This window comes from Triturus cristatus, chromosome 1_2 (genome assembly GCF_964204655.1).
Source record: "Triturus cristatus chromosome 1_2, aTriCri1.1, whole genome shotgun sequence".
In the NCBI taxonomy this organism is placed as follows: domain Eukaryota; kingdom Metazoa; phylum Chordata; class Amphibia; order Caudata; family Salamandridae; genus Triturus; species Triturus cristatus.
In genome coordinates this window covers 450852324-450874643 of record NC_140580.1, presented here as the reverse complement: position 1 = coordinate 450874643, position 22320 = coordinate 450852324, and the positions used below count along the sequence as shown (strand labels likewise).

The 22320-nt window shown below is 46.0% G+C and overlaps 1 protein-coding gene across 2 annotated transcripts in view; it reads left to right on the top strand.

Annotated features, from left to right (window-relative positions):
- LOC146867480 (uncharacterized) overlaps positions 1 to 22320 on the top strand; it is a 125171-nt gene that overhangs the window by 38258 nt on the left and 64593 nt on the right. For both annotated transcript variants that reach the window (XM_085606168.1, XM_085606167.1), the window contains one exon: positions 5147 to 5222. In XM_085606168.1, coding sequence (XP_085462294.1) covers positions 5147 to 5222 — 76 coding nt within the window. The remainder of the gene's footprint in view (positions 1 to 5146; positions 5223 to 22320) is intronic.

The window sequence follows — 22320 nt, the reverse complement described above, 5'->3', positions numbered from 1 at the left end:
CCAAGAGACGTATGGGTACAAACGTGGGGAAAAGGATGTATCTGAATCTGCAGACATTGTATTTCAGGTAAGAGTCATTGATGAGCTTGTATATTCTTTAACGAAAGAGGCTATAATCTTTTGTTCAGGCCCCCCCAATATTGGAATAGGTGTATCCGTATGACCTTCACATTATTAAACTGAGGGTGAAATAACAAGTCATGGTAATGGAAGATAACTAATGTGGAGGAAATAGTGAGATATGCTATGGAAGTATTTGAGGGTAAGTTAAGACATAATATTGAAGGACGGAGCACAGCAAGTGAAGCACAAAGGAAGAACAATACTCCTTGACTTTATAGAAGTGAGGCAGATTTTGGAAGACCTGGTTAGGGGTGGTGTGATTGAGCCCATGGATTCAGCTCAGTAAGTCTCGCCTGTAGTCATAACCTAAAAAGCTTAAGGGATTTTGTGACTGAGTCTCGACTGCGGCAGTTTAAACCTATGTATTGTGATAAGACCGCTTTCCGCTACCTAATATTGAGGAAACGGTACTGGTTCTCAAGGATGTAATTTACTTTTCAAAATGTAATCTTACGAGTGCGTACCACCAAAGCAGTCTTCATCAGACGTCAAGTTACTCACAGCTTTTATCACAACGGAGGATGTTTTATCAGTTTAACAGCCTGCTGTTTAGCCCTGCTTCAGAAGCAAGCTTTTTCAATGTTCTGTATTTCCAGAATGATATTTTGGTCTTGAAGATCGTGGAGGAACACTTGGTTCAAGCCGGTAGGATGCTGCGTAGTGACACATGTAGTTTCCTCCAAGAAGAGGTTGAAAATCTGGGATATAACATTTCTGCTGAGGGAGCCACAACAAAAATAATGTATTAAAGGCAATACAAGATACCATGAACCATGTGATAAAGAATTTCAAAGGGGAAATGGCCAACGTAAACATTCTTCTCTGAATTTTTTTAATTTTTTTTTTATTACTGTGGGTGGGAGCGGTGCTGCCACTGTTTCTAAAATGGTTCTGAAAAGGTGTAATTTGTCTCTCTCACTGACCGTATCTGAAAGAAATTACTCTGCCATCAAAAGGGAGGCATTTGCATCCAAATGGTCAATGGATTATTTCAGCACATATGTGCAGTTTGAACTTTGTGTTAGATACAGATCACAAGCCAATACTTGGTGTGTTGCAACCTTGGGAATATGTTTGATCCTGCTTAGCTAGGTTGGCAGCCTAGCACCAAGGTTACAAGTACTTTGTAGTTGAAATAATTGGGTGGACTGCCCTTCTCTCCAGCCTTCACCTACAGTTGCTGATGGAGAAAATGTGACACCAGTGGAGTTTGTAGCATCTGTATATGATGTAATAAAAGTGTGTTAGGGCTCAGTGTCCAAGAAGGAATGGATGGGTTGCACAGCATAAATTGTGCCGAAATTATTTAAATTTTATTTAAAAATCCATGTATTAGACCTTTCTGCATCTGGGTATCTTCTCAGCTCTCTGACCACCTTCAAATGCATCCGCGTGAAATTCTTGTGTGAAGTAGTATTGTACAGGAGTCCTTATTGTGACCATCTCCAGATACCTCCGGACTACATATGCTTCTTCCCTCTGTTTCAATAGGGGTGAATTAAAAACTTCCTAGCTAACATAAAGGAAAGTTTCAATTCTAGTAAGACTACGGAGGCGAGGATTAGGCTGTTCTCTCTTCACTATTTTTCTCCAGCCATTTTCAAGAAATCATTTAAACCATACAAGTACATTTCCCATGAGCCATTGGGAAAAAGTCCATCCAATCACAGCGCTGCCATCTGTATAACAGTCAATGTAGAACTTCTATCACCCTCTTTCTTCCTGCGTTGACAGCATTCTTCCATTTGTCCTACTCCTGTTTGTTGGATTCCATCCTTAAAAGGATCTAGGAGATTCACATTGTCTGTCACTTCATAAGAAACTGGGCCTTAATCCAACACCATGGCATGAAACGGAACACATCTCCCTTTAAAACTATCGACCCTCCTTATACTGTAAGACAGACATTATCAAGTCTGGCATGTACTTGCACCGTGATGTACAATCCCATTAAACATAAATGGCATTGCATATAGTGCCTATCCTCGCTTCAGTGTCCTTAATAGAATTGAAACTTTCCTTTGTTACCTAGGACATTTTCCATTTTTTGTGAGGACCCAGAATCGAAGATTAGGCTAGTTTTAAAGCTTGTTCACCACTACGCTTGTCAGAGATGGAATTGCAGGGCTCTAAAAATCCACTCATTTGCAAGCCAGATTTTTGGGGCACGACATTTTTAGATCCTACTCCCCCTTTCTAGGGAGTAGGAAGACAAACTGACTTTTAACCTCTGTCTCTGAAAGCAGACGAAATGTGACAAGATAGCAAGATTTATAGGCCTCTTTATTAAATGAGCAATAAAAATGCCTTTAAATCATTAACTTGTCATATTTGCTCCGCTTCCAGAAACTGAGGTCAAGTGCATTTCAGTTAGGTCAAGTACATTTTTTAGGTTACTATAACTGCAGGTCTAGTAAAGTGAATTTGTTTGAAATAAAAGGTCTTCAAGGTAGTAAGTGGATTAGTCTGCAGCATTGAGGATATCCTCAAGTCTTGCTCCCAGACAAAAAGCCTTAAAGGCCATTACCCGCTCACTGAAAGGGCTCCAAATGGGGTGTCCATTCCTGCTTGACCCATCTAGCAATCGTATGGAAAGAAACCGCCCTGTGGGGCTTCATGAGAGCAACAATTATATCGTTAGTATATATCGTTAGTAACCACTTCATGTCTTTTAATGGTGTGGGCAACAAACAATTTAGGAACATGCGAAAAAGCTGGTTGAGACACCAACTTGGAGTTGCATTTTGTTTGGCGAGCATTATGAAAAGTCACCCTGTCCGGGGTAAAAACTCTTACCTGTAATATCAGAGGCTCCAACATCCGAGACCCGCGGCAAGAAAATGAACACAACATTGCCAATTTTGCGGACAGCTGTTTCCTAGACAGGTATTTATTAGAAGGCCAAGACTGAACCAGTGAAAAGACTTTTAATGTCATGTAGTGTTTAATATCTAGGTTACTCCCCCTCAGCGTACCGACCAACGGGTGCTCACCCACCGGGTGGCTGCCCACTGGAAGGTGGCCCGCCGAAATAGCCAATCTGAAGGTATTAATTGATCTGTAAGCAAATCCCTGGGAAGCCAAGCTTGCCAGGAAGTTCAAAACCTGGACAACATCTGTCCCCATAGGATCCACCTGGTGTTGAAGACACCAACTCAACCATCTGAACCAGGCAAATCTGTATTGTTTGGGCCATCTGCCCAAGCCCTGGCAAGTAGGGAGAAAGCCTCTTGGGAAAGCCCTGGGACTTTCCAACATTCCCAGTAACCCTCCAAGCCTTGAGGCGCAGAGTCCTGCTAGGACAAGCAGGTGAGGGTTATTCTGGGGATCCTGGGGAAGATCAGAGGGATTGGAAAATCCCAGGAGAGTTACATCATAGCTGAAAATCAGACTTGCGGACTCACCCATATCTGGGTAATCACCACCAGGTCCGCCTGTTGTCTGCGCACTTGTGCAGCTAGTCGCATTATCATTGCGAAGGCGTAGGGCAGTTCCTTGCTAATTTCCTGAAGAAAGGCGTCCATTGCCGCTGCATGGGGATCCGGTCTCCAACTGCAGTACCGGCCGCTCTGAAAGCCCAGTTTGGGAGACAGATCCATGGAAAACGGACCTAATCGGTCCTGGAGTTGAAAGACTTGAGAATCCAACTTCCAAAGGCTGTCATCCTTTCAGTGGCGAACGCCAATTCACCACCTGATTGGAGTTCCCTGGAAGGTGCTCCACTGACAGGGAGACTTGGTTGGCTAAGCAGTGTTCCCATAGCCTCATTGTCTGTCTTCAAAAGGACAAGCATTGCACCTTCTCTTTGGTCCAGCATTGGAGGGTGAAAGAGCCCGCCACCAACTCAAGGCAGTTGATATGTAGAGATTATTCTGCAGAGGGCCATTTTTCCCCGGTAGAGAACTCCCCACAGCACGTGTCCAATCCAAAGCTCCTGGCATCCAATTCGATCACCAGGTCTGGTTGGGAGCCGAAGATTGCTTGACCCTTCCACGCCTCCATATGGGCCATCCACCAATACATTTCCACCTCCCCCCCTCCTCCCCTCCCTGTCTGAGAGCGGAATCAACTGGGCATATGAGAGGCCTTTCCGGAGGTGCTCTATTTTTCAAGCGCTGCACTGCCCGGTAATGGAGAGGACCCGGGAAGATAGTCTGGATGGAGAACAAGAGGAGACCCACAATCCATGACACTTGCAGAAGAGAAATCTGTACCTTGTAGATCGTCCTCCTGAGCTCGCCCCTGATTTTGGTCCACTTCCGAGCCGCGAGATTGATGGTCGTTTTCACAGAATCTTATCAAGAATCTCCAAGTGCACTTACTGAGCTGGTATCTTCTTCGTGTTGATCACAAACCCCAATGACACCAGAAGGTCGACTGCCATCTGCAAGTTTGAGGGGTATAGCGGGCATTGGTCCATGATCAGAATATCGTCGAAGTAGACTATTTATCTTGCCCTGCGTGCCCGCAAATGTTCGAAAACCGGCTTCATCTGCTTTGTAAGCACCGAGGGGCTGATGATGAAACAAAAGGAAGGGATGCAAACTTGAACACCTTGGAACCCTTCTGGAACTGCAAGAAGCGTCTGTGAGGCTGAAAAATGGAGACCACCAAGTATGTGTCCTTCAAGTCCAGACCGACCATCCCATCTGAAATCTGGACGAGAGCTATTGCTTTCTTTCTGCATTAAGATCCTAAATGCAAGACCTATTGGCTATGCCAGTGCTTGTTTTTTTGTCTTGCTTACCTTCTTGGTATGTAGATGGAAATGAAACGAAAAATAATTGAGGGAAGACTTTGGGGGGGGGGTGGGGGAGGGGCAGGTCTCTCTATGCCATTGGATCTGCTCTAGTTCTTTTCTGCAGTGGAAGATTCTCACCCGATCCCCCTGCCACAAAAGGGGCACGTGTTTCTAAGATTGAATCTAAACTACCACGTATACATGCTACTAGTGGTTGCATCATATTCTTTAAACTGTTAATGTACTTTATAATTCAGTAACTTTTAATACTTTTTTTTGTAGCATTTCAAGAATCTAGAGGTCTTCCCTTGGACGGAAGAGTATACGTGGCGGATCTTAAAGTTGGAAAACACCGAACGTAAGCAGAAGCAATTTGTTTTAATTAACAATTTCTGGTTATTTTGACAAGCTGTAGTGTTACTGTCTGCTTATGAACTTGGTGATTCTGGTTCTCCAGCATTGGTTATTTCGCAGATTCACAGGCTTGAACCATTCACCGTTGTCTTGCTTAAGAATCCCAAGCATGTAATGCTTTTGGCCTTCAGATATGTTGATAAAGTTTACCGCTATATTATCAGGGGTGTGGAATTTATTAAAATATCTACTTGTCCATGGGGCAGGTTGCTTCATAAATATACTTGTCCTGTAACACAATCCACTTGTCCCTTTGCTATGTAGTGCGGTGACAAATCATGGCAGCAATCATTATATAAGAGCTCCGATATAGCCTCTCTGATTATGCCAGATCTCATACCTTAGTAGTGTTTGAAAACTTGCAATTCCCTTATGTTGCCACGTTTTCGCAGATCTACATACTGGGGGTGAAGGTAGTGGTAGGCAATGGTTCCAGGGTTAGAATGCCCTTTTGAGTGTGCAAACCTACTAACTTGCATGTTTTAAGGGTTTTCAACTATTCTTCTCTAATCTTTTCCCATACTGAGAAATGTTGGAAATTTACTCCTGACAATGGCAGACATAAACTTTCTTCCAGAGTTCGGAAAAAGTGGTTGAAGGGAAAGTGAACTTGCAAACTCATTTTCACAGATTTGCTCATGCTAAAATGCAGTTCACACATTTTCTGAGTGAGCTATTTTTTGTCCTACTTCAGTAAATTCTTGGAAATTCACGAAAGCTGTATAGCTGCATTTAATGCAAGGACATATACCATTGGTGCACTTTTGAGACTTGGGCACCTGATTGGCAGGAGTCCAGGGCACACTCAAAGTACATTCAGCAAAAAGTGGGGCATACCATGCAAGAAAGATGGCACTTTCTCACAGGTTTTACAAAAACCATGCCAAAACGAGTCACACGTTGACATAACTAAAAAGCTGACCACCAATTCAAGACCTACTGGCTTCTTTATTTTTGTTTCCAATGATTATATTGAAACTAGTTACACTGATTTTCCATCATGAATGTTTTTGGGAAATACAGACTTGCATCAACACGTTACTAAATGATGCAGCTAAGAAATGGTGCCTGACATTTTACAATAGTTTAGGGAAATGGTTTATTTCCTGCTTTCTCTTTTTTTATGAATATTTTATTTTGAAAACGAATCCTCCATCTTGCTTTCAAGCTTCTGCAAATATTTGCATCAAATCAGAGCATTCTGGGAGCATTATAAATAGCCTCATATTGCTGGAAGCCAGAGACCCTAAAGCGATTACTCACAGAGTAGTATACAAAAATACATGTATATTCTATAGATTTGGTTGCGGTGTTCCCACAACACACACTTTTTGACTGGTATTTGATGCAACTTTGAAGTGAACTGAGTTCCTGCTAACCGGGTCGCCAGTGTTCTTTCCCAAAAACAAGACAACTGGTCACTTGATCCCAAGTGACCAGACCTTTAGTACCTCCCAAGTCCCTAGTAAGTGGTACCTCTAGTACCTGGGGCATGGCTACTAAAGATGGACCCTAAGAGCTGCAGTATCTTGTGCCATTGTAAGGGACCTGGTTCACTGACCTGCTGCTCACTGGGACTACAGACCCAGCAGCCACCCAGAACGAGGTAGCAGGTCTCCTACAGATTTGATCTGTCCTCCATCCAAGTGTGGGAATGCCAGGACAGACCGGAGCAGCACAACACCAATTTCTAGGGTACTGGACCCCTTCCAGCAGCCAAGGCTTGATGTGTCCAGACCGAACACAAACGCCAGAGGAAACGGACCTGCATGTCAAGGGACTTCAAGGACACCGAGACCCACATTGTGAGCGACCCAACTGCCCTGTTTGCCTCTCTGCAGCAGAAACAGAGTGAGTCTTCGCCCGCTGCCTAAAAGTACCTCTGCCCCTACGCCTCATATTTGGGTCCAAGTGAGGTGGCGGTGTCAACAGGGTCCCCAGACCCACAGGAGCTAAGCCCACTCACTGCCTTTGTGTGAGCAATAAATGCTTAGCCCTACCCTCTTGTATGCCTACCTGCTTTCCCACTACTACCAAAAAGAGCATTTGGGGTGTCATTTGTGCACCTGTAATTCCTTTGGGGTTTGCCTAGACTCTTTACACAGTGCATCTCTTTTAGTCCACTATATAAAGAGCCGGCTTCCTACATATATGAACTCTGCACATCTACTTTCCTCTGGAACTGTAAGTTCAAATTTGAGTGACTAAACACCGGCGTAAGACCTACTGATTATTCCATCAAAAAGCTTTATTTGATTAAGAAACGTAATTATAAAAACACTTTCATTGCAGCAACAATGTATAAAACATACATAGTAAAGCATATAAAGTTATTCATAAGTGGATTTCCGGCAGAGAACAGCGCGGGGGGGGGGGGGGGGGGGGGTATATTTTTTCTTCATTAAGAGTTTGAAGGAAGAGAGGAGTTGTCTTACACAACCTAAAATTTTACAACTGTAAGATCGGCAATAAAAACCTTTTAAGTTTCCCAAAAAGATAAAGTGCAAAAACGTTTGCTTTGAGACATAATCGTACAGGCCAGGCGGGTGGTTAACATTTCAGCAGCAGTCGTACAAAAACAAAGTACACACAAACTGTTTTAAATCTTAGATCTCAGTCAACGACTTGAACTATACAATAAGTGGGGTTAAATTCCTATAGTTGTCTCTATGAGAAGGTACTGTTTATTCGTTCCCTTGGGTTTCCCTGAAATCTTGATGTTAGCACCTGGCATCCATGAAAGTGCACCTACGCCAGGCTTTATCTAGCTTTGTTATGCAAGTTGGGTTAGCAAAGTGATCTAGCCTATCTAGTTGGGAGAAGGATTTTTTTCCACATAAACCAGGGTTCTTCACCCCATGCTCACATTAAAGGAAATGGTTAATCACCTGTTGATTAAACCGGGCACAAGGATTACTCCATTCAGATATCCAGAGTGTTAAACATGCGAGATTAATGTAGTCTTAACGCCTCCTGGCATACAAAATTTGAACAACTAGGGGGCTTACATAAAAGCCTCCTGCAAAATCTGTTGTATTCAGATACTATGAATGTCTGCATTGCCCCAAATCCCAGCCCCGTAAATTGCTATTGTGACTGATTTTATAAATGTTTTTTTTTTTAAACTGCCACCAGTTTCCCACCCACCGGAGGGGACAGCGTGAAGAGGGCACCAATGGACTGGATACATTTTCTTTGTCTGCCGAATATATTGGAGTACCAGTGATCAGATGTTTCAAATAGAATTCCCAAATAAGCGAAACTTGCCAACGAAGATCAAAATAAATTTGAGCCAACATACATGGAGTTCATTCTGGACTTTCATAAATACGGAAACCTCTTGTAAAAGATGGGACAGACTCATGGGCATGCGTGCCATCATTTCCTCATCAACATACAATAATGCTGGTGGTTGGAGGTTATCCATCACTGAGACATCTTGACCACAAGCAGTTGGGTATTGCACAAGTCATTTCTATAAAGTATAAATTAGATGGGGGCTGAAATACTCTTTACGGATTCTTTTTTCTAAATGAAATGGCTCAATACTCTTCCCCGTTTGGTCAAATCTGACCTTAACAAGTAAAAATTGGTGGAAGATGGCAAAAAAGTTGACACGGAGGCGATTCTCCACCTTCCTTCTGGAGAATTAACCAAAGCGTAGATCTGTTTACTCTTTCAAAGGCGGAAGACAGGTCCATGTAGGCCAGGTACAGTGGGCAGTGTTTAGCCACAGCATATTGACCAATTGTCAGACCTTTTCACTGCACCAAGGTGCTCCCCGAACCCTTGTTGACAAATTCAGTATGCCCTTGCCAGCCCAGTCTCTCTTCTTATTAAAGGTTACTCGCCCTAAGATTTTGGTGGTAGTCTATAAGAGACCTATTGGGTCAGATCGGTCAACCTTCTTAATGATGGATACAATTTGGCAAGAGGCCCAGGATAAGTAATAGTGGGCACTGGACAACCTGTTGAAAAATGTTAAAGCCGCGCAGATATCCAGATTACATTTTAAATGGTTGTCTGTGACCCCATCTGGGGCTTAATAGGGGGCAGCCCCTTAGAGCAGTGACCTTAGGCTAAAGCACATTGGCACAAACAGCCCTGACTACCGCCTGAGGTTCTAAATTGACATTTCTGCTACCCAGGCTATGTACAACAGAAGTGTTTAACCCATACGTCGGCAGTGATATGTTGTGGGAAGCTGGCTCTTTGTGATGTATTAGTAAGTTGATATACAGTGTAAAGAATCCAGGGGTTCCCTTATGAGTGGACAGGGTGCTCTATTAGGGTGTAGTGTGGTCGAGCAGCCTTGGGCTTAACACAGAGTACAAGACATTTGCAAATGCACACTGATTCATAAATGGCAGCATGACTCGAGGAGATGCACACCCATTTATAAAAATTGCAAGTATCTTTATACATGTAAATTCTTTTCACTTTAAAAAGTGGACTCAGTGCAATTTCTGAGTTCTGCAATGTCTTACTATTGAAGGAAGAACAAGATGTTCGAGGCATATGAGCTGCAGATTGTACACTTAGCATAGATCGCCATCTGGGGTGGGGTCCGGATGTTTGCAGTTTGTTTTTCTTCTTGGACAGTCTTTGGAAGTCACGAGTTTGGTGACTCCTCCTTCGGTCCGTACTGCGCATGGGCTTCGGCTCCATCCTCAGATTGTTTTTTTCCGCCATCGGGCTCGGATGTGATACTTCGTGCTCCGGCTTCGAACTTCTACGGTTCCAGCCTCGACGGAAAATCCTCGTTTCTTCGAGTTTCTTCATCATCATCTTCATCTCTCGAAGCGGCACTTTTCTCCATCCCGTACATCGGCACCGGCCTTCGGGCCCTCCTCGACTCCGGTCCCGGCCGATGGAAAGGACTCCGTTCAAAAAGTGCCCAAAATGTGGGTCTAAATTTCCCCACACCGACCTCCATCAGGTGTGTAATCTTTGCCTCTCTCCAGAACACGAGGCCAGAGACTGCCCCGCCTGTAAGTCTTTTCGATCGAAGAAAACCATCCGGGATCGAAAAGCTCGACGCACCATGGCGCACTCATCGTCTGCAGCTCCACCGGACATCTTCGGAGACGGCGCCGAAGCTTCGGGGCAAACACACACCGAGCAGGAAGAAGACGTCAGCGCTTCCGAGGCCGACGACTCCGACGTGGAGGACATCACACCGGCGCAGCGGGCCGTGAGTACTGTGCCCCCTCCCACCCCCGCGCCCAAAACCAAAGAGACTCAGGTTACTCCCTCGCCTGCCGGCCTGGGCAAAACCAAGACCAAAGCTTCGATCACCCCACCTTCGGGCTCTGTGTCGAAGCATCCAAAGTCTCACGGCAGCTCGGGATCGAGCCAGCCGACGCCCGGTGCCGAAAAACAGCATCCGGCACCGAAGAAAGCAATATCCAGCTCGACTCCGAAGCCACCGGTGCCGAAGCCTGGACTCTCGGTGCCGACCAAACACAAACCTAAATCTGTCGGCACCGACGCTCCGGCGCCGAAAACTCCTTCGACGCCGAAAAAACCGGAGGCCCCAAAAAAGCATGGCGCACACAAACCATCGAAGTCCTCGGTTCCGAAATCACCGGTGCCGACGGACGATTCGACGCCACTTGCTCTGTTTACACCAGACCCTCTACAAAAGACTCTGTCCAAAGATCCAAAGACTGGACTATTGACTTTAATTATCAAGAAAAGACGCCTTGATACTCTGGCTCCTCCTCCACCACCCAAACGGAAGGACTCTGCTACTTCTCCCCTCAGAGTGCCCTCCCCACTACCACCTCCCCCACCTCCTCCTCCCCCTCCCAGGTCTCCGCCACCTTTACCTCACTACTCTCCGGCCCCGTCCCCAGATCCGGACGACGGGGACCCGGACAATTACCCGGCGGACGCCCCAATGGATCCCACTCCACCAGGGACCCCAGACCCGTGGGAGGATTACAATAACCCTGATGTACCCGATATTCCTCAGGACGACCTATACCCATCCAGGCCGTCTCCTCCAGAGGACTCCTTAGGGTTCCATCATTTAGTGCAGAGAGCAGCACACTACCATGGGGTGGACATGCACACTGAACCAGTGGAAGACGACTTCTTACTGGATACATTCGACATACAGGACAAATCCACCTCTATCTTACCCATGCTTAAGGGTGTCACCAAGCATGCCGCAGAGGTGTTCAAAGACCCTGTCAGGGCCAGGGTACTAAACCCTAGAATAGAGAAAATATAAGGCGGCACCCACAGACCCTGCATACATTAAGGGCCCTGCTCCCTTAGATTCCCTAGTTGTCTCTACAGCTAGAAAGCGGGCTAACTCCCAGTCCTCAGGAGAAGCCCCACCACCAGACAAGGAATCAATGCAGCCGACACTGCTTCTAGAGCCATAAATACCAGTGTCCTGCTTCGTCGCCATGCCTGGCTTAGGATCTCAGGGTTTAAGCCTGAAGTCCAGGCGTCCATACTCAATCACCCCTTTGACCAACAAACGCTCTTTGGGCCCAAGGTAGACGAAGCGTTGGAAAGATGAAAAAGGACACAGACACAGCAAAGTCTATGGGGGCACTCCAAACACAAGCGTCTAAACGTTCCTTTCGACGCTCCTCCTTTCGTGGCACAGGCAGAGGCTTCTCCACCGATAGCACCTCTACCTCTTACAAATCCCCTCCTCAAAATACCTTTTCAAAGGGCAACCAAAGGGGTGGTTACAGAGGCAACAACAATAAGGGCAGGGGCAAAACTAACAACACCCGTTCTGCCACCCCGCCCACACAATGACTTCCCTCCGCTCCCCCCAGACCATTCCACTCCGGTCGGGGGCAGACCGCAAAACTTTATCCACGCATGGGAGTCCATAACATCGGACAAATGGGTGACCCAAATCATTCGGTCAGGGTACTGTCTCGAGCTAACATCTACCCCACCCAATATCCCACCAAGGCACCGCCCAATGTCTCAAGAACATTCCACACTGCTCAAACAGGAGGTACTCTCCCTCCTCCAAAAACACGCTATAGAGCAGGTCCCCATCAATCAGCAAAATCTAGGGGTTTACTCACTATATTTCCTAATACCAAAGAAAGACGGGACCCTCAGGCCCATTCCGGACCTCCGGCCTCTAAATGCCTACATACATTCAGACCATTTCCATATGGTCACCCTACAACAAATCCTCCCGCTCCTCTGTCAGGGAGATTTTCTCACAACATTGGATCTGAAAGACGCATACTTTCACATTCCAATACACCCCTCTCACAGGAAATACCTCAGGTTCGTGGTGGACAACATTACCAATTCACGGTTCTCCCCTTCGGGGTCACCACCGCACCACGGGTGTTTACCAAATGCCTAGCGGTAGTAGCAGCACACCTCAGACGTCAACACATTCACGTCTTCCCTTACTTAGACGACTGGCTGATAAAAGCCGCGTCTTACCATCAATGCGTGCAGCATACAAACAGCACCATCCAACTGCTCCACCAGCTAGGCTTCACGGTGAACTACCAAAAGTCCCACCTCATACCATCTCACACAAAGCAATACCTCGGGGCCACTATAGACGCCTCCAAAGGTATTGCCTATCCAAACACAGCCAGAATCACAAGCATTCAAGCCTTACGCAAAACATTCCTTCCCCAACACTCTCTCCCAGCAAGAGTGTTCATGAAGCTCATAGGAATGATGGCGTCTTGCATCTTTATAGTGCCCCATGCAAGACTACACATGCGTCCACTTCAAGAGTGCCTAGCACAACAGTGGAACCAGGCCCAGGGTCAGCTGACGGATCTGGTGTTGGTGGACGGCCGCACACATCACTCTCTGCAGTGGTGGAACACCACAAACCTTTCAAAAGGGCGGCCGTTCCTGGACCCGGTTCCTCAGGTGATTCTAACAGCGGACGCATCGCTCTCCGGCTGGGGAGCGCACCTCCTACACCTCACAATGCAAGGTCTATGGACGCCACAGCAAAAATTGCTCCACATCAACCATCTGGAGCTCTTGGCGATCTTTCTAGCCCTAAAATCTTTCCAAAAACAGATTTCGGGCAAAGCAGTCCTCATTCGCACAGACCACATGACTGCAATGTATTATATCCAAAAACAGGGGGGGGGGAGACACTCTCCCCAGCTCTCCCGCTTAGCCCAGAGCATATGGAGATGGGCAATTCCCCAAAACATCTTTCTCCTGGCACAACACGTTCCAGGCGTACCAAACACCATGGCAGATCTGCTCAGCAGACAAACGCAACAACTACACGAATGGGAACTGCATCCGCAAGTTCTTCACCCATTCTTCCAACAGTGGGGGCATCCTCAGATAGACCTCTTCGCCACCCACGAAAACAAAAAATGCCCAAGCTTCGCCGCCAGATACCCACACCCATTGTCCAAGGGCAATGCGATATGGATGAACTGGTCAGGCAGATTTGCATACGCCTTTCCACCTCTCCCACTAATTCCATTAGTGGTCAGGAAGCTACAACAGCACTCCCTCACACTCATTCTGGTAGCTCCGACGTGGGCCAGGCAGCCGTGGTACACCACGCTACTACAACTATCAGTGGTACCACATCAAAAACTGCACCTATCCCCATGCCTCCTAACCCAGAACCATGGAGAAATCAGGCACCCGGACCCAGCTCCGCTCAACCTGGCGATCTGGCTCCTGAAATCCTAGAATTCGGATACCTTAACCTTCCCCCTGATTGCATGAACATCATCATGGAAGCCAGACGTCCTACCACTAGAGCATGTTATGCCGCAAAGTGGAAAAGATTTGTTATTTACTGCCGTAACAATACAATCAACCCTTTAGATGCATCCATACAGCACATCATATGCTATCTGCTCCATCTTCACAGGTGTAACCTGGCATATTCATCCATACGCCTACACCAAGCAGCGATCGCTGCTTATCTACAAAACAGACAGCATTTATCTCTCTTCAGAGTGCCCGCTATTAAAGCCTTCATGGAAGGCCTTAAACGAGTAATTCCTCCCAGGGCACCACCTTCCCCTGTATGGAACCTAAATTTAGTTCTTACACGACTAATGGGTCCGCCCTTCGAACCAATGCATAAATGCGAGCTACAGTTTCTCACCTGGAAAACAGCTTTTCTCGTAGCTATCACTTCCCTTAGAAGGGTTGGTGAAATACAAGCGTTCACTATACAAGAACCCTTCATACAAATACATCACAGCAAGGTCATACTTCGCACAAATCCGAAGTTCCTGCCCAAGGTCATTTCCCCCTTCCATCTCAATCAATCGGTGGAATTACCTGTCTTCTTCTCGCAACCTCAATCTGTTGCAGAAAGAGCCTTACACACACTCGATGTAAAAAGGGCCTTGCTATACTACATACAAAGAACGCAACCCTTCAGGAAGACTAAACAATTGTTCGTCTCCTTCTCTCACCACATAAAGGCAACCCCATTTCTAAATCAGGGATAGCTAAGAACATTATCTGTTCCGCCTAAAGCCCATTCTACAAGAAAGTTAGGGGCTTCTATGGCCTTTCTAGGGAATATACCCTTAGATGACATCTGCAAAGCAGCCACATGGTCTACACTGCACACCTTCACAAAACATTACTGTGTAGATGTGCATTCCAAGCAGCAAGCTAGAGTGGGCCAGGCTGTACTAAAGACACTATTTCAAACCACTGCAACGGATACCGGTGGTCGCCGCTAGGGTTGGGTACTGCTATATAATCTATGCTAAGTGTACAATCTGCAGCTCATATGCCTCGAACGGAATATGCTACTTACCAGTATGCATCTGTTCTTGGCATGTAGAGCTGCAGAGTTGTACACGCCCACCCGCCTCCCCGGCTACCTGTATCCGTTCCAGTACATCTTATTTAGATACTACACATATGGGTTTCTCACTGTGATTACCAAGCTCCATCATTTCCCTGTTGGCGAAAAACAATCTGCGGATGGAGCCGAAGCCCATGCGCAGTACGGACCGAAGGAGGAGTCACCAAACTCGTGACTTCCAAAGACTGTCCAAGAAGAAAAACAAACTGCAAACATCCGGGCCCAACACCAGATGGCGATCTATGCTAAGTGTACAACTCTGCAGCTCTACATGCCAAGAACAGATGCATACTGGTAAGTAGCATATTCCTTTCAAACTGGTAGAGCACATAGACTTACAGGACCAATCTCCAGGAGTTAAGGTGAGTGGTGGGCAAGGTCCAGGGCAGCACCAACAGTACACCACCAGCAGCACGAGGGCAGTTGGATGCAGGGTGCAAATCCACGTCGGGAGACCAATCTGTTTAAATGGGGATCGGTCACTGCAAAAAGAGGCTGCAGACTCTGGCTAGGAAGCTAGTCAGGATGAACCAGCAACTGGGCTCAGGCCTTGGGATTGATGGACCCTCTTCTCCAAGGTACAGAGGCAACTGGTGCAGAGGTGTCCTTAGGCGTCGGGTTTTTCCTTACCGGAGCAGTTGTGGTTTGAGGGGTCATGCGTGCAGAGGCTGCAGGCGACAGGGAGTCAGGGGGGTGGTAAACCATGATTGGCTCTAGTTCTGGAGGGCTGGGGAACCTTGTTGGCCCACTTTAACTCTGTTCCGCGGCAACAGATGCAGTGGTGGTTTCGGGTGTCAGGTTTTGGTGGTTCCGGAGGCCTCGTTCTTTAGAACTGGACCATTGCTCACAGGAGATCTTTAGTATATTTCAAAGACAGGCAGTCCTCCCCAAGTTTCTGGTGACCCCGCTGAAGGACTTATCTATTTTGGCCCTGTTTTCGACGGAGCTGGCAGGGTTGGTACCAGGTCAGCTGATGCTTCTCTCTGCTTGGCTTTTGCAGGTCTTCAGTGTCCTCTTAGGTCGTTGGGATCTGCTTCTCTGGTGCCAGGGACTCCCCTAAACACTGAATTCAGAAGAGTGTAGAGTAGTAGCCAATGAGTCACTGACCCCTGGGGTCACTACTCCCCTTATATACCCATAAACCTGTCTCTATTCTTAAGTATGCCATCCCAAAGATGGCTACCTCTGAATAATGGTGTCCACCTCACAGTAGCCCATCTTAGAGGGGGTAGTAGCTTGGAGGTGGTAAGCCTGCATTATTAGCTAATTTTCCTGCCTGTCCAGGTGCGAAGTGAACTCTGAATGGGGGGGTGGCTTCCTCTCCTGTGAGGGAAGCCAGATTTGCTTTACAAAGACAGAAGCTTTCACTGGCCGAAGGAGGCTAATCAGCAGGTCATCCTGTGGGAGTGGATGTTTCACCCTTTTCTTTGACAGGCTTTTGTTCTGGTCCACCTGGCAACAAAGGCTCTCACCCTAGCAGGTCAGAACAGTGTCTCTGGTGGCAGGCTGACGCAAACCAGTCAGCAAGCACACCAGAGGCTGGTAGGTTTTCAGGGGGCGTCTATAAGGTGCCCTCTGAGTGCATGTATTGATAAATCAAACACTGGCATCAGTGTGGGTTTACCAATCCAAGATGTTTGATACCAAACACCCCCTTTTTTCAGTGATGCCATCATGTAGCTGGGGAATTCGTTTTTACCAATGGTCAGCACATGTTTTAAAATGGCTTTCCTGGTCACTTATACTTTTGTCCTTTAGGCCGGCTTGCTCAGTGCCACCATCAGCACCCCTACTCCTAGGCGGTTCGCAAATGGTTCTGGAAACCACAATATATGACTACCCTGATCGCTACCGCCACCCTCCCCCGGAATCGTGGTAACCGATATCGATCCCTTTAGATCGGTCCCTCGTGCTCCCCTCGGACAGTGAACAGAATAAAAAGTTCCACCATCATACTGAAACCATGGGTATATATGCAAGCATATAAAACAATATAGAAGTCTGGCGTACTCCTACTAGGTGTCCCCTAACCGAAGCATTTAGGACGTGTTCGTTCTGCTAAGAATCCCCATAGTGGATGATCCAACCCCCGTTACCTGAAGTGAAAGAATGTAGGTCCCGGTCTCTAGCTGGACACCCTCGTAGAGATATCCGTGGTTTGCTGGGCCTAGGCATGTAGGGACCTCGCCAATGACCGCAAAACGCTCCTTTGCCAACACCCGGAAACCTTTGATCCTTGCCTTGGGCCGAGATCTTGATCAGGCTGCCATTGTTTGTGTTATAGATGACTTGTCGCCATATGAACAAAAAGCCAGCATGTTTGCATAACGTGTATATATAAACCTTGTACGTGGTGTCAAGGTAGCATGGTGGTGTTCTTGGAAAGCTTATTCTGTAAGCAGGTACGGTTTCCAATAACCTAATCAAGACTGTCACTGATGTACATGTGTGTTAGAAATCGTGCAAAAGTGAAGGCAACTTTAGAAAAGACTTGTGTATGTAAAATGGCAGCATTTTCCTCCAGGCCTAACTGGAACACATGACTGGACTGACCAGCGCAGGGGCATATCTGCTCATGCAGGTTTGCCCTTGTATGTAATATTCAGCACAATGCCTTAGGGCTGTCAGGCCTGCTGTAGGGGTGACTTACATATATTATATGCAGTGCTAGGGACCTGGCGCACAGGGATGTGTGATGTGTTTTCACTTGTCTCTGCACAAAGATACAAAGCCTGCTCTGGCAGTCTTGCATGTGCCTGGTGAGGGGTCCCTTGGGGTGGCACAACTTGTGCTGCAGCCCTTGTGGGACCGTCTTTAGTACCTCCTGCCCTAGGTACCAACCAGGGTAACATTTACTAGGGTGCTAAAGGTTTTGTCAGTTTGGTGGGAACAATTGTACAGTGTTTGGGGAAGAGCTCTGGCACTTGGGACCTGGTTATTTGGAACCTATTGCACTTTCAGTCAATCACATCGATTTCCAGGCAAAAAGTGGGGGTGACCATGTCAAAGGGGCACTTTCCCACATGTGTGTGCCGTGTTTGTTACTATTCCATAAATTGGACTGTTTCCCAGAAATCTTGCTGTTCTGTCTGTTGGTTTCGATGATGAACTCTAGAATCTTTCTCTATTGCTTTCTTCCTGTTCGTTAAAGTGTTCATTGTGTGCCTTACAGCTCCTAATGAGTGGTGTTTGTTGGTACAGTTCCCAGAGCGAGTCTTGAATTGCCATTTGCCAAAGAACAGGTTGAATCAAACCATTTAAGGTTCCTGGGAGTTGGGTCCGATAGCTGGTTCGAAAAGCAGATTTCTCAGTTGCCTACAAAGAATGGGGAAGGACTCTACCACTATCACCTTCAACAGTGAGGCAGGTGAGAAAAATCTGGAGATTGTCTTTAATTAGCCTTCCCAGAAAGAGTGAGGTACAGGGTGGGACTAGTAAGGTCTCCTATGCTTGGACTAAGCATTTCACAATTTACAAAAGTAAGTTGTGGTCTAGAGATGAATATTTCATCTAGAATAGATCCTCACCCACCACTAAAGGATTGACCGTCCTACTGTAGATCAGAGGTTCAAAATACATCTCGAAGACTAGTCTTCCATCTCTAAACTTGTTAGAAAATTACTGCAGGTTGTTTTAAAGCCCTCAGCAAGTGTCCATCAAAGGTTCTAGCTTTCAGACTGTTGAAATCTTCACACAGGATTAAGTAGACGCATGACATTCCTGCTTCTCGGGCACTTCTACTCTACCACCTCGAATAACATTTTATCATTAGTGATATTTTAGAAGGAAAAATATATATTTGTTAAAATCAGTAAAGTTTGCAGCTGTTTTTGCAGTTTAGTACTATTGCCACGGCTGTCTACGGAAACCGGGGAGACTTCACAATTCACTAATAGTTTTACCCAGAGTAAGACCACCTTTTGCGCGCCCACCCTTCTCCATTCATCCATTTTCCAAGTCTCTTGTAACAATACAATATTGTAACTTTCGACAATGGAAGACCATGTTTTACATTCTGCCCTAGATGCATAGCCAGCAATGTTCCAGTTTTTAATCTCAATAAATTCGAAATTACCAGTGATAAGACGTGAGCAGTTTATAGGTCCATTGCGGCAAATAACATCAGCTCTTTGAATCTGGGATTGTTCTGGGAATGGTTGTCTGGTCAATATCTGTGACATCTTGCAAGGCGGAAACCCGATTCTGGAGAGCAGTAGCTGTACTTAAGGCACTGCTGCACCTAGGATTGAAAGCATAATTCAAAGTCTGCCTATTAGTTGATGATAAAAAAAAAATCCAGTGGGGAGTACTAATCTGTTGGAATAGCTGATGTGAGAAAGTGACTCTGTATATGCTGTTCCCAAATAGGTACAGTGTGCACAGTCCACAGTCCCCAGAGGTTTGGCTGAGGCTAAAGTTAAATATAACCTTACTCTCTAAGGTGGTAACTTGGTCGAGCAGTAAGGCAGTATCAGAGGACAGTGTAAAGCATTTGTTGTACACACTCAGTCAGCAAATGGTCTCACACACTCAAGAACTGAACTCTAGGCCAATGGTTTGTGTATAAAAAAAATTATGGTTGTTTTATTTTAGAATAGGTATCAAAATATACTTTCTCAGAATGAGATGCTTTAGTTAAATACTTTCAATAGGCAATTGACTTTTGAATGCAATAGTTAGTTTGCTGCAATAGGCAACACAATTTCCAACACAATAATACATTGAGCTCAATGGGAATTTCCAGTTAAATACAATTGATTACTTTTAGGATTATTTGTCTAACTCCAGGACTGGATCCTAGATTCAGTCCTGGGACAGTTCCTCGAAACAGGTGAGTAAATACGATTTAGTTACTGTTGTGATTTTTAAGCAATATTTTGGTATTTTAAAAGTTGACACAAACTTTTTCTCTAATAAAATAACCAATGTTATCCTATAGGAGGAAATTCACTTAGCAGGTAAGTGGGGTTATTTTTACTTTTTGTAGCTCAGTGTTGGATCCTGGATCCAGCACTAGTGTACCACCTGTAAGCAGTTGATGGAATGCGTTTAGGTTATACAGGCGATTTTTAACGACTAAGATTGCAAAATCGAAACTTGGAAGACCTTTCACAGAAAAACAGTCAATGATTTCCTATGGACGAAAATTCAAGTTAGTGTGTTTTCGTTCCTTATGTAATCCAGTGCTAGGCTCCTACGTTCAGCACAGGGACATCTATCTAAGACCGGTAAGTAATTATGTTTTCAGTTAGTGCGATTGTGGGTTTTTGAAAAATTTTTTTTTTTTTTTTTTTTTTTTGTATATTTTAAAGTTTAGAAACTCCACACTTCGAAGAATTTTCAAGTGAAACCAGCCAATGTTACCCTATGGAAGAAAAGTGAGTTATCGGCATTTGGCGCTCTACCCAGGGGTCCAGCAACATGTCTGCTGCGTGGCAGCGTAGACGGCCCCTCAGATAAGACGTGGATTGTACGTTCGGTTCAGGGGGCATCTCTATGATGCCCTCGGTCGTGGATCTTACAGTAAATCCCACACTGGCCTCAGTGTGGGTTTACTGTGCTCAGAAGTTTGATACCAAACTTCAGTCTTCAGTGTAGCCATCATGGTGCTGTGGAGTTGGTGTTGGCGACCTCCCAGCACCATATACTCTTAATGGCAGCACTGCACTTGCAGTGCCCAGGAATGGACCTGGGTACTGTAGAGGCACAGGGCTCATGCACCTGTGCCTACACCACTGGCATAGGGTGACTGAGGTATGCCAGGGCAGTGTGTTGTGGGCATGGCACACAGGGATGTGTGCCATGTCGACTTTGTTTTGTTCTGCACCAAGACACTCAGCCTGCATAGGCAGTGTGTGTGTGTCAGGGTACAGGGCCTCTAAGGGTGGCACAATAAGTGCTGCTGCCCTTAGGGGCTTTCTCTGGTCAAGGCCCTGGGTATCTAGGGTACCATTTACCAGGGGCTGACATGGGACCAGAGATGCCAATTGGGTATTGGCTGTTAAGCAGTTTTTAGGAAAGGAACACAGGCCCTGGGCGCTTGATTGGCAGGAGCCCAGGGCACAACAAGGAAAAGTGCATCAGTTATCAGGCAAAAAGTGTGTGTGGGGGGGGGGGGGGGGGGGGGTACTGCAACAAACCCACTTCCTTACAGCTGATGAATTGCACATATACGTGAGAGCAGGTGACACGTGCATGTAGCACTGCTAAAATTAACAGTGATTGTATCTGGCAATATGTTTTGCACATCCAATCCACGAAATTGCTTTGCAGAAGCAGGATGGTAGTCAAGGTGCTTGGTGAACCAGTGTATGACCTTCGTTTCAAGTTGGTTATGGATGCCAGAAACACCCTCTTTTTGGGGTGGAACATTCTCTTAGTACATAGGGACAGGACTTGGGATGAAGATTTATAGGTAAAATACGGACGTACTAACCAGGGTAGCATCGCTGTTGCTAGCTTCCGAGGTCTTTTGGGAACTGGTGTGGGCAGTTGTAGTTCTCTGGTAAATTGGCAAGAGTTGTCCAGCATTGGGGGTGCTACTGATTTCCCTGGTGAATACACTGGCCTACCGGCCTCAGGAGAGCTGCCAGTGTGAGATTTGATTATTCCTGGACTCTAAAACCTACTACTGTATTGATGGCATTCTCCAGCCAGTCCAGTTTTTCTATTACAGACCTAAGTGTATTTATTGGGTGAGCTTATTTTCTCAAGAATACGGATTATTAATGTATCAGTAGGCAATCGTTTAAAAAAGAGCGCTCAGCAGAAGTGGTGAGACCAGTAGTAAATGGATTGAATGGTCTCGTGCATGGCAGCAATCGAGCTTGATATACACAAACGATCAACATACAGGGTCTTAGTGTCAAAAGGTGAAAAGACAGCAAATGCAAAATAGAAAGATGACCAGGTCATAATGCCAGAATACCGCTGCCTACTATGGAGCATTGCAACTCTACTGAAAGCTGCAGACGCCCCAATTCACATACCTGAAGTGTAGGTGCTTTTTAGACAGTGTGCATGAATGCATAGAGCACCGAGGGCTTGAAACACTAAGTGTATAGATGTGTTTGACTGGAAAATCATACACACATCGGAATTTTTTAGTCTGAGGTTGATTGCTCGTTCAGGTTTGAGGGTTTGAATGTGAACTGGCTACACATGCTCTGTCCTGAACCAGCATTTAGTTTCTGACTTTTTTTTTAAATGCTTATTT